This window comes from Ranitomeya imitator, chromosome 5, assembly GCF_032444005.1.
Source record: "Ranitomeya imitator isolate aRanImi1 chromosome 5, aRanImi1.pri, whole genome shotgun sequence".
NCBI lineage: Eukaryota > Metazoa > Chordata > Amphibia > Anura > Dendrobatidae > Ranitomeya > Ranitomeya imitator.
Genome location: NC_091286.1, coordinates 49276473 through 49288675, shown reverse-complemented (window position 1 = coordinate 49288675; position 12203 = coordinate 49276473). Strand labels below are relative to the sequence as shown.

Below are 12203 nucleotides of genomic sequence, written 5' to 3'. Positions count from 1 at the left end.
AGAAGGATTTGTCCCAGTACATACGACCCAGCAGGTATGATGTTGTATTGTAATGACTAGAACAAAGCAGATATGTATACATGTGACGGCATTGTGATGGGGAAGCATGCTGGATAAAAGTGCTAGCACTTGTCTGTACTGCGGTTTTTGTGAAACTTGTCCAGTGGAAACAAGTTATCACCTTCCTACTGGATAACAAACTTAATGACAAGTAAGTATCTCAGCACTGGTAAACACCGTTCAGCAAATAGAGGAACTTTTGACCCTTTTCCAGAACAGCCCAGCCGCTCGGAAGCCCATAAGAAAGGAATGTAGCAGCAGATCCATTCTACAAAGGGTAAAAGCTTGCTAGTGGTCCCATTACACAGATCCCCACTAATCAAGTTCTCTATCCTGGGGCCAGGTGACCCTTTAGGGAAAAAAAACAACTTTTTTCTCCTATCTAAAGGAAAAAAAGTATGAAGTTTGAAAATTAGGGTAATCCCACCTGAATATCTTCACGGACAGTATTATACTTTCAAACTCTCGCGCCTTCTTATGACCCGTCTGAATAATCTCATCAGGGATGTTGGCGAGTCTTGCTGCATTGAATCCATAGCTTTTAGGGCAAGCTCCCTTGATAAATTTATAAAGGAAAGTGATAGTTTCCTGGCTCGGATCCTCACATTCATTTTCAACCATACAAGCCTGATGAAGAGAGATATATACTATTAGTACAAAAAAAAGTGAGATTATACATTATATACCCCCTCCATCCCATCAAAAGTGGTAACTTACCATATGCCCCAGGCGTACGGCCGCAGTATGAGAGTAATCCTCCACTAACGAATGATAGTGTGTAGAAAACAAAGTGCGGCACTTAATCCTTTCCGAGAGCTCCTTAACAACAGCACTGGCTATAGCTGTCCCATCAAATGTAGCCGTGCCCCTGCCTGCAAAACACAGCGATACCATCAGCATGGAAACGGCCATCAGTAGTCTCCAATTCTACACAATTCAACTTTCAAAGCTAGCTAGGGGGTCACTCCATAAGGCCAGTGACCGGAACGAAGACAGACCCCTGCAAAATGGACTACACTGAAGTGTACAGTGGGGAGAAGAGGTTTTTGTTCACTTCCACACGCACGGATATTTAAGAAACATTGGAAATTGCTACAAGATTATGTGAAATACAGACATTAAAGATACTCATCGCTTCTTATACAGTGCATTGGGAAAACAAAGTGCAATTTCACAATTTATTTACCATGTTCACTATGTGGTGAAACTGACCTGGCAATACAATTCAGCAGATACCAAACATGTAGTTTATTTTTTTTTATAGGTAGTGAAAAAAAAATAAATTGGAAACTTGTATAACAAAAAACAAAGTTGTGTCACCATTTTCCAAACCCCGTACCACTTTCAGATTTCGGGATCTGTACTGTGTGAGGGCTTATTTTCCACCCTGAGCGGATGTTTTTATTGATACCAATTTGGGGAAGATTCGATGTTTTCATTGTCTCTTATTGCAATGTTGTAGCAGCCAAAAACCTGCAATTCTTTTTTTTTTTTTTTTTCTTTCTTCCCCTTATCCGTTTACCAACTGGATTAATTTACATTATATTTTCATAGATCGGACTTTCACAAAGACCGCAATACTAAATATTTATTTTTTTGTTTTAATTTTAATGGGGCAATTTGAACTTGTATTAAAAAAAAAACAAAAAAAAAAAACCCAAACACCTTTTTGCACTGTATTTTAGTCACCTTAGGGGTGCGATTATCTGAGCACCTGTGCTACATATTGTTACATTGTAATGCAACAGCATCGCTATGCATAGTGAAAATTATGATCTATGAACGCCAGATAAATGCTGCTTTTAATAGTCACGACAAGCACGGTGGCCATTAGCAGACCCTCACCTGTCACTGGTAACCCACTGGCGCCCTGCAATTACATCACGGGCGTGCTTATGGGCGAATGGAATGACTTAATTGTATCAGGCTGTTGCCAGGTTTATACTGTGTTACGTATTAGATGCAGTCGCAATTGGTGATCTGTATTTCAGCTGGACCAAGGTTATGGTGTGAGCTTGATTAAAGGGTAAAGACCCCTGAAATGTCATACAAGTGTGAAAACGCTTGTTTCCCTCTTATTCTCGAGAGGCCAGGATGCAAGTAGCTAATTCTTGGAAGCAACGTGCACCTTGGGTTAAACACGCTGGAAACTTTTGCATCGCCATTGAAACATCCTTGTGTGATATTTAAAAAGAAGAAAGAATCGTGTAATGTGCTTTATAAAGAGCAAAGTAGTAAAACTTGTTGGGAACGAAGTCTTAACCTGCCTATAACTTACCGAGTTCATCCAGGAGCACCAGGGAATGCTCGGTCGCATGCTGGAGAATACTTGATGTTTCACTCAATTCCACGAAAAAAGTGCTTTCACCTACAAGATGTTATAACACATATCAATAAATAGTGATGTGAAATGCGTGCCCCAACACTTATGACATCTGAATCTCTTCTTTTTTCAGGCAAAAAAATTCTTTGATCTCTAGATTTACAGAGTTGTTCGTAAGGGGGTTGTGTGATTTCAATCTATTCCCCGTGCAGGGGAGCAGCCAAGTGACCGCATGTATGCGACTTTCACACGTCAGAGAAGCCGGATGGGTCTAGTGCACAACTGCAAACATACGGGCAACGTTACCGCCCCACATGGGGAATCGGGACACTATGTGCATTGCACACTGTCACCATTGGTCAGGCTGCAGTCACATTAACCCCTTCCCGACCTGTGACACAGCGTATGCGTCATGAAAGTCGGTGCCAATCCGACCTGTGACGCATATGCTGTGTCACAGAAAGATCGCGTCCCTGCAGATCGGGTGAAAGGGTTAACTCCCATTTCACCCGATCTGCAGGGACAGGGGGAGTGGTAGTTTAGCCCAGGGGGGGTGGCTTCACCCCCTCGTGGCTACGATCGCTCTGATTGGCTGTTGAAAGTGAAACTGCCAATCAGAGCGATTTGTAATATTTCACCTAAAAAAATGGTGAAATATTACAATCCAGCCATGGCCGATGCTGCAATATCATCGGCCATGGCTGGAAATACTAATGTGCCCCCACCCCACCCCACCGATCGCCCCCCCAGCCCCCCGATCTGTGCTCCGCTCCCCTCCGTCCTGTGCTCCGCTCCCCCGTCCTCCTGTCCGCTCCCCCCGTGCTCCAATCACACCCCCCCGTGCTCCAATCAAACCCCCCCGCACTCCGATCCCCCCTGTGCTCCGATCCACCCCCCCTGCACACCGATCCACCCCCCCTGCACACCGATCCACCCGCCCGCACACCGATCACTCTCCCCCATGCTCCGATCCCTCCCCCCCCGTGCTCCGACGCCCCCCCGTGCCCTGATCTCCCCCCCCTGTGCCCTGATCTCCCCCCCTTATACTTACCGATCCTGGCGGGGTCCGTCCGTCTTCTTCCCCGAGCGCCGCCATGTTCCAAAATGGCGGGCGCATGCGCAGTGCGCCCGCCGAATCTGCCGGCCGGCAGATTCGTTCCAATGTGAATTTTGATCACTGTGATATAATCTATCACAGTGGTCAAAATAAAAAAACAGTAAATGACCCCCCCCCATTTGTCCCCCATAGATAGGGACAATAATAAAATAAAGAATTTTTTTTTTTTTTCACTAAGGTTGGAGTTAGAACTAGGGTTAGGGTTAGGGTTAGGGGTAGGGGTAGGGTTAGGGGTAGGGTTAGGGGTAGGGTTAGGGGTAGGGTTAGGGGTAGGGTTAGGGGTAGGGTTAGGGTTTCGGTATGTGCACACGTATTCTGGTCCTCTGCGGATTTTTCCGCAGCGGATTTGATAAATCCGCAGTGCTAAACCGCTGCGGATTTATGGCAGATTTACCGCGGTTTTTCTGCGCCTTTCACTGCGGTTTTACAACTGCGATTTTCTATTGGAGCAGTTGTAAAACCGCTGTGGAATCCGCAGAAAGAAGTGACATGCTGCGGAATATAAACCGCTGCGTTTCCGTGCAGTTTTTCCGCAGCATGTGTACAGCGATTTTTGTTTCCCATAGGTTTACATTGAAATGTAAACTCATGGGAAACTGCTGCGGATCCGCAGCGTTTTCCGAAGCGTGTGCACATACTTTTAGAATTAGGCTATGTGCACACGGTGCGGATTTGGCTGCGGATCCGCAGCGGATTGGCCGCTGCGGATCCGCAGCAGTGTTCCATCAGGTTTACAGTACCATGTAAACCTATGGAAAACCAAATCCGCTGTGCCCATGGTGCGGAAAATACCGCACGGAAACGCTGCGTTGTATTTTCCGCAGCATGTCAATTCTTTGTGCGGATTCCGCAGCGTTTTACACCTATTCCTCAATAGGAATCCGCAGGTGAAATCCGCAGTAAATCCGCAGGTAAAACGCAGTGCCTTTTACCCGCGGATTTTTCAAAAATGGTGCGGAAAAATCTCACACGAATCCGCAACGTGGGTACATAGCCTTAGGGTTAGGGTTGGGTTGGAATTAGGGTTGTGGTTAGGGTTAGGGGTGTGTTGGGGTTAGGGTTGTGGTTAGGGGTGTGTTGCGGTTAGGGTTGTGGTTAGGGTTACGGCTACAGTTGGGATAAGGGTTAGGGGTGTGTTGGCGTTAGAATTGAGGGGTTTCCACTGTTTAGGCACATCAGGGGGTCTCCAAACGCAACATGGCGCCACCATTGATTCCAGCCAATCTTTTATTCAAAAAGTCAAATGGTGCTCCTTCCCTTCCGAGCCCCGACGTGTGCCCAAACAGTGGTTTACCCCCACATATGGGGTATCAGTGTACTCAGGACAAACTGGGCAACAATTACTGGGGTCCAATTTCTCCTGTTACCCTTGAGAAAATAAAAAATTGCTTGCTAAAACATCATTTTTGAGGAAAGAAAAATGATTTTTTATTTTCACGGCTCTGCGTTGTAAACGTCTGTGAAGCACTTGGGGGTTCAAAGTGCTCACCACATATCTAGATAAGTTCCTTGGGGGGTCTAGTTTCCAAAATGGGGTCACTTGTGGGGGGTTTCTACTGTTTAGGCACACCAGGGGCTCTGCAAACGCAACGTGACGCCCGCAGACCATTCCATCAAAGTCTGCATTTCAAAACGTCACTACTTGACTTCCGAGCCCCGACATGTGCCCAAACAGTGGTTTACCCCCACATATGGGGTATCAGCGTACTCAGGACAAACTGGGCAACAATTACTGGGGTCCAATTTCTCCTGTTACCCTTGAGAAAATAAAAAATTGCTTGCTAAAACATCATTTTTGAGGAAAGAAAAATGATTTTTTATTTTCACGGCTCTGCGTTGTAAACGTCTGTGAAGCACTTGGGGGTTCAAAGTGCTCACCACATATCTAGATAAGTTCCTTGGGGGGTCTAGTTTCCAAAATGGGGTCACTTGTGGGGGGTTTCTACTGTTTAGGCACACCAGGGGCTCTGCAAACGCAACGTGATGCCCGCAGACCATTCCATCAAAGTCTGCATTTCAAAAGTCACTACTTCCCTTCTGAGCCCCGACGTGTGCCCAAACAGTGGTTTACCCCCACATATGGGGTATCAGCGTACTCAGGAGAAACTGGACAACATCTTTTGGGGTCCAATTTCTCCTGTAACCCTTGGGAAAATAAAAAATTCTGGGCTAAAAAATTATTTTTGAGGAAAGAAAACGTATTTATTATTTTCACTGCTCTGTGTTATAAACTTCTGTGAAGCACTTGGGGGTTCAAAGTGCTCACCTCACATCTAGATAAGTTCCTTTCGGGGTCTAGTTTCTAAAATGGGGTCACTTGTGGGGGGTTTCTACTGTTTAGCCACATCAGGGGCTCTGCAAACGCAACGTAACGCCCGCAGAGCATTCCATCAAAGTCTGCATTTCAAAATGTCACTACTTGACTTCCGAGCCCCGACATGTGCCCAAACTGTGGTTTACCCCCACATATGGGGTATCAGCGTACTCAGGAGAAACTGTACAACAACTTTTGGGGTCAAATTTCTCCTGTTACCCTTGGGAAAATAATAAATTGCAGGCTAAAAAATCATTTTAGAGAAAATAAAATTTTTATTTTATTTTCATGGCTCTGCGTTATAAACTTCTGTGAAGCACTTGGAAGTTCAAAGTCCTCACCACACATCTAGATTAGTTCCTTTGGGGGTCTAGTTTCCAAAATGGGGTCATATGTGGGGGATCTCCAATGTTTAGGCACACAGGGGCTCTCCAAACGTGACATGGTGTCCGCTAATGATTGGAGCTAATTTTCCATTTAAAAAGCCAATTGGCGTGCCTTCCCTTCCGAGCCCTGCCGTGCGCCCAAACAGTGGTTTACCCCCACATATGGGGTATCAGCGTACTCAGGACAAACTGGACAACAACATTTGCGGTCCAATTTCTCCTATTACCCTTGGCAAAATAGGAAATTCCAGGCTAAAAATCATTTTTGAGGAAAGAAAAATAATTTTTTATTTTCATGGCTCTGCATTATAAACTTCTGTGAAGCACCTGGGGGTTTAAAGTGCTCAATATGCATCTAGATAAGTTCCTTGGGGGGTCTAGTTTCCAAAATGGGGTCACTTGTGGGGGAGCTCCAATGCATAGGCACACAGGGGCTCTCTAAACGCGACATGGTGTCCGCTAACAATTGGAGCTAATTTTCCATTCAAAAAGTCAAATGGCGCGCCTTCCCTTCCGAGCTCTGCCGTGTGCCCAAACAGTGGTTTACCCCCACATATGAGGTATCGGCGTACTCGGGAGAAATTGCCCAACAAATTTTAGGATTCATTTTATCCTATTGCCCATGTGAAAATGAAAAACTGAGGCGAAAATAATTTTTTTGTGAAAAAAAAAGTACTTTTTCATTTTTACAGATCAATTTGTGAAGCACCTGAGGGTTTAAAGTGCTCAATATGCATCTAGATAAGTTCCTTGGGGGGTCTAGTTTCCAAAATGGGGTCATTTGTGGGGGAGCTCCAATGTTTAGGCACACGGGGGCTCTCCAAACACGACATGGTGTCCGCTAACGATGGAGATAATTTTTAATTCAAAAAGTCAAATGGCGCTCCTTCCCTTCCGAACCTTACCATGTGCCCAAACAGTGGTTTACCCCCACATCTGAGGTATCGGTGTACTCATGAGAAATTGCCCAACAAATTTTAGGATCCATTTTATCCTGTTGCCCATGTGAAAATGAAAAAAATTGAGGCTAAAAGAATTTTTTAGTGAAAAAAAGTACTTTTTCATTTTTACGGATCAATTTGTGAAGCCCCCGGGGGTTCAAAGTTCTCACTATGCATCTAGATAAGTTCCTTGGGGCGTCTAGTTTCCAAAATGGGGTCACGTGTGGGGGAGCTCCAATTTTTAGGCACACGGGGGCTCTCCAAACGTGACATGGTGTCCGCTAAAGAGTGGAGCCAATTTTTCATTCAAAAAGTCAAATGGCGCTCCTTCCCTTCCAAGCCCTGCCGTGCGCCCAAACAGTGGTTTACCCCCACATGTGAGGTATCAGCGTACTCAGGACAAATTGGACAACAACTTTCGTGGTTCAGTTTCTCCTTGTACCATTGGGAAAATAAAAAAAATGTTGCTAAGATAATTTTTGTGACTAAAAAGTTAAATGTTCATTTTTTCCTTCCATGTTGCTTCTGCTGCTGTGAAGCACCTGAAGGGTTAAAAAACTTCTTGAATGTGGTTTTGAGCACCTTGAGGGGTGCATTTTTTAGAATGGTGTCACTTTTGGGTATTTTCAGCCATATAGACCCCTCAAACTGACTTCAAATGTGAGGTGGTCCCTAAAAAAAATGGTTTTGTAAATTTCGTTGTAAAAATGAGAAATCGCTGGTCAAATTTTAACTCTTATAACTTCCTAGCAAAAAAAAATTTGGTTCCAAAATTGTGCTGGTGTAAAGTAGACATGTGGGAAATGTTATTTATTAACTATTTTGTGTCACATAACTCTCTGGTTTAACAGAATAAAAATTCAAAATGTGAAAATTGCGAAATTTTCAAAATTTTCGCCAAATTTCCGTTTTTATCACAAATAAACGCAGAATTTATTGACCTAAATTTACCACTAACATGAAGCCCAATATGTCACGAAAAAACAATCTCAGAACCGCTAGGATCCGTTGAAGCGTTCCTGAGTTATTACCTCATAAAGGGACACTGGTCAGAATTGCAAAAAACGGCCAGGTCATTAAGGTCAAAATAGGCTGGGTCATGAAGGGGTTAATCACTGCAGATGTCATTTAAGCCCAGACAACCCTTTTAGATTTAGCTAACCATTTTAAAATCCTGTCACCAGAATTCACCTACAGCTGATCACTAGGGGTCCATGTAGGACCTTATTTTCCGTTCATCAGTGGACTCTTACATTTTAGAAGTCAATTGGCCAAACCTGGGAGGTTTTTTTTTTTTTTTTTTTTTTATATTTTTATTATTATTTTTATTATTGTTTTCAAATCATGAAACTTTGGGAATAACCATTTTAAGGATCTACACATATAGGGCAGTGTCCTCATACTTTGGCATTATTCACCAAAAAAAAAAAAAGAGGGATTTTTGGTTCTTACCATAAAATCTTTCTTGGAGCCTTCATTGGGGGACACAGGTAACCATGGGTGTATGCTGCTGTCGCTAGAAGGCTGACACTATGCAAAGAAAGAAAGATAACTCCTCCCTGGCAGTATACACCCTCTGACAGGCACTAGGCAGCCCAGCTGGTGCAAAAAGCTATAGTAGAAACAAGTATAAAACAAACAACCCATGTACCAACCCACAACAACGGCACGTTGGCCAATACGGTACAACAAAGAAAGGGTGCTGTGTCCCCCAATGAAGGCTCCAAGAAAGATTTTACGGTAAGAACCAAAAATCCTCTCTCTCGTTTCATTGGGGGACAACGGTAACAATGGGACGTCCAAAACAGTCCCAAGGGCGGGACAGGGGACAGTGAGGGGGAAAAGAAGCCGGAGTGTGCACCTTGTAGAACTTCACAAAGGTGTGGATGGAGGACCATGCAAACCTGCAAGGCGGGAGCTTGGTGACGAATTGCCCAGGAAGCTCCCACAGCCCGGGTAGAGTGAGCCCTCACCCCCAGGGGAGGCTGTTTGTTTTGAACACGGTATGCCTCCAGAACTGCCAAACGAATCCACTGAGCAATTGTGGACTAGAGGCGGGGAGCCCCTTCCGACGACCTTCCGAGACGACAAACAGAGGATCGGACTGACGAAAAGGAGCAGTTCTGGCAAGATAGACTCGGATAGCCGTGACCACATCCAAATTGTGGAGAGATTTCTCCAGAGGATGAGCAGGGGAAGGGCACAAAGAAGGGAGAACGATGTCCTCATTGAGGTGAAACGCCAAAACTACCTTTGGAAGAAAGGAAGGAACAGGTCGAAGAACAACTTTATCTTGGTGTATGACCAGGAAGGGAGAGCGACAGGACAACACCTCGATTAGGAGAGTTTCCGAGTTGGCGGCGATGGCGTCCAAGAAAGCCTCTTTCCAGGAAAGGAGGGCAAGAGAAATATCCCGAACTGGTTCAAAGGGCACGCACTGGAGAGCGCTGAGTACAAGGTTGAAGTCCCAGGGATCAACTGGAGGATGGTAAGGAGGTGCTATATGAGCAACCCCCTGCAGGAAGGTTGAAGAAAACCAAGCACTGAAGGAAGGGAGAAGACCATAGGAGACTGGTTGTTGTCACACCATTGGAAAAAGGCCTTCCAACATCTATGGAAGATATGGGAAGAAGCCGGTTTCCTAGCCCTTATCATGGACTGTATAACACGTTGAGAAAAACCTGCATCCTTTAGGACCGCGGCCTCAACGGCCATACCATTAAATTCAGAGACCGAGAATTCGGGTGGAAGAGGGGACCTTGCGATAGAAGATCCGGACGGTCTGGAAGCCCCCAAGAGACATCCAACAACATGTTCACAAGTTCCGCATACCAAGCCATGCAGGGCCAGTCTGGCACTACTAAGAGAACCGGAACCCCCTCTGACTATCTTTTTTTACGACTCTTGGGAGCAGGGGAAGAGGAGGGAACAGATGAGGCATCTGGAACTGGGCCCACGAGATCACGATGGCGTCGCAGTCGACGGCCATCGGATCCCGAGATCTGGATACGTAGTGGGAAACCTTGTGGTTTGATCGGGAGGCCATTAGGTCGACATCCGGCACGCCCCACCTTTGGCAAATCTGGTCAAAGACGGAGGGGAGAAGAGCCCACTCGCCTGACAGGAGCCCCTGACGGCTAAGAAAGTCGGATTCCCAATTGTCCACCCCTAGGATGTGTACAGCTGATATGGAGGGGATGTGGCTCTCTGCCCACCGCAAGATTTTTGCCACCTCTGTCATGACTTGCTTGCTGCGAGTCCCTCCCTGGTGGTTTATGCAAGCCACAGCCGTGGCATTGTCCGACTGAATGCGGACCGGTTTTCCCGAGAGGAGGGAAGGCTAGGAAAATAGCCCTCATCTCCAAGAGATTGATCGGGAGACGTGCCTCTTGAGCAGTCCAGCAACCGTGGGCTGTGAGGTGGAGAAAGACCGCACCCCACCCCTGAACACTGGCGTCGGTGGTGATGACCTGCCAGTGGAGGGGAAGAAACGACCTCCCGCCCAGAATGGAGAAGGATAGTGTCCACCAAGTAAGAGACTGTCTCACATTGAGAGGGAGGAGAATAGGACGGTCTAAGGAAAGTGGACTCCTGTCCCAAACAGACAGAAGGGCCAATTGGAGAGGGCGAGAGAGGAACTGAGCATAAGGGACCGCTTCCATGGAAGCGACCATCTTTCCCAGAACCCTCATGCCAAGCCGAAGAGGTAGAGAGGTAGGACGCTTTAGGGCTCCGAAGAGAAAAGAACTTCTCCCTTGGGAGGGAGACCTGGGCCTGAATGGTGTCGAATTCCATGCCTAGGAATTGTAGACGCTGGGTCGGTATCAAGGAGGATTTCTGTTTGTTGACAATCCAACAGAGGTGGGTTAACGTGTCCAGAGTGATCTGGAGGCTCTGACCGCAGTCCCGGCGAGACGGACCTTTTACGAGGAGGTCGTCGAGATAGGGGGATTTTGAGAATCCCCTTGGAACGAAGGATGGCCATGACCGCCGCCATTACCTTCGTAAAGACTCTGGGAGCGGACGCAAGGTAGAGCCGTGAATTGGAAGTGTTGATCTTGGATCGCAAAACGAAGGAACTTTTGGTGCTGAACACAAATCGGAATGTGTAGGTATGCATCCCGAATGTCCACCGAGAACAGAAATTCTCCTGGTTCCATGGAAGCGATCACCGAGCGCAGAGATTCCATCTTTAAGTGCCGAATCCAGAGGTGGCGGTTCAACTGTTTGAGATCCAAAAATCAGGCGAAGGGAGCCGTCTTTTTTCAGAACTACAAATAGAATGGAATAAAAACCGGAAAACCGCTGGCTGGAAGGAACTGGGACGATTACCCCTGAGGCGAGGAGGGCATCGATGGCCTGAAGGAGCCCTGGGACATGGGAGGCGAAGAAAAGCCTATTTTGTAGCCTGATGTAACGACTTCCCTGACCCATGTGTCGACCACCGACAACCAAGCCTCTGTGGACAGAAGAAGCCTGCCTCCCACCCTGGAAAGAGTTCCGTGTGTGTGTGTGTGTGTGTGTGTGTGTGTGGGGGGGGGGGGTTGGGGTAACCCGTCATTTTGAAGAAAATCTGTGGTCATGAGAACTGGAAGACTTGGAGAAGCGGGTTTTAAGCTCTCCAGTGAGTGGGCCACAAGGAAGGCTTCCTTCATTCCCTTTGGGAGGAAGACCGGTCCTGCTGGGAGGCACCGCCCGATGAGGAGGAAGAGCAAAAGGATTGGGGTCCCTTTCTATTGAAGGGACGTCTAGGCCTAGATTGCGGCAGAGAAGTGCTCTTACCGCCAGTGGCATCCAAAATCATTTGGTCTAGCTGTGCGCCAAGGAGCCTGGATCCTTGTAAAGGCAGAACTGAGATTTTTTGAAAGCGGGATCAGCGTTCCACGCATTAAGCCAAAGGACATGGCGAATGGCGACAATATTGCTGTTTGCCCTTGCGGAGCAAGCAGCCGCATCCAGAGAAGCATTCAAGAGGTATTTTCCAGCCAAAGAAATCTGATCTGCTAAGTCAGCTAGCTCCTGGGCGGGAGCTGAAGCTACAATGCCTCTGCGTAGGGTCTTG

The 12203-nt window shown here is 46.6% G+C and overlaps 1 protein-coding gene across 2 annotated transcripts in view; it reads right to left on the bottom strand.

The window, feature by feature from the left end:
* Positions 1 to 12203, bottom strand: part of MSH6 (mutS homolog 6) — a 37498-nt gene that overhangs the window by 2708 nt on the left and 22587 nt on the right. For both annotated transcript variants that reach the window (XM_069768646.1, XM_069768647.1), the window contains exons 7-9: positions 2339 to 2428; positions 778 to 932; positions 488 to 687 (exon numbers count right to left, since the gene is read on the bottom strand). In XM_069768646.1, coding sequence (XP_069624747.1) covers positions 488 to 687; positions 778 to 932; positions 2339 to 2428 — 445 coding nt within the window. The remainder of the gene's footprint in view (positions 1 to 487; positions 688 to 777; positions 933 to 2338; positions 2429 to 12203) is intronic.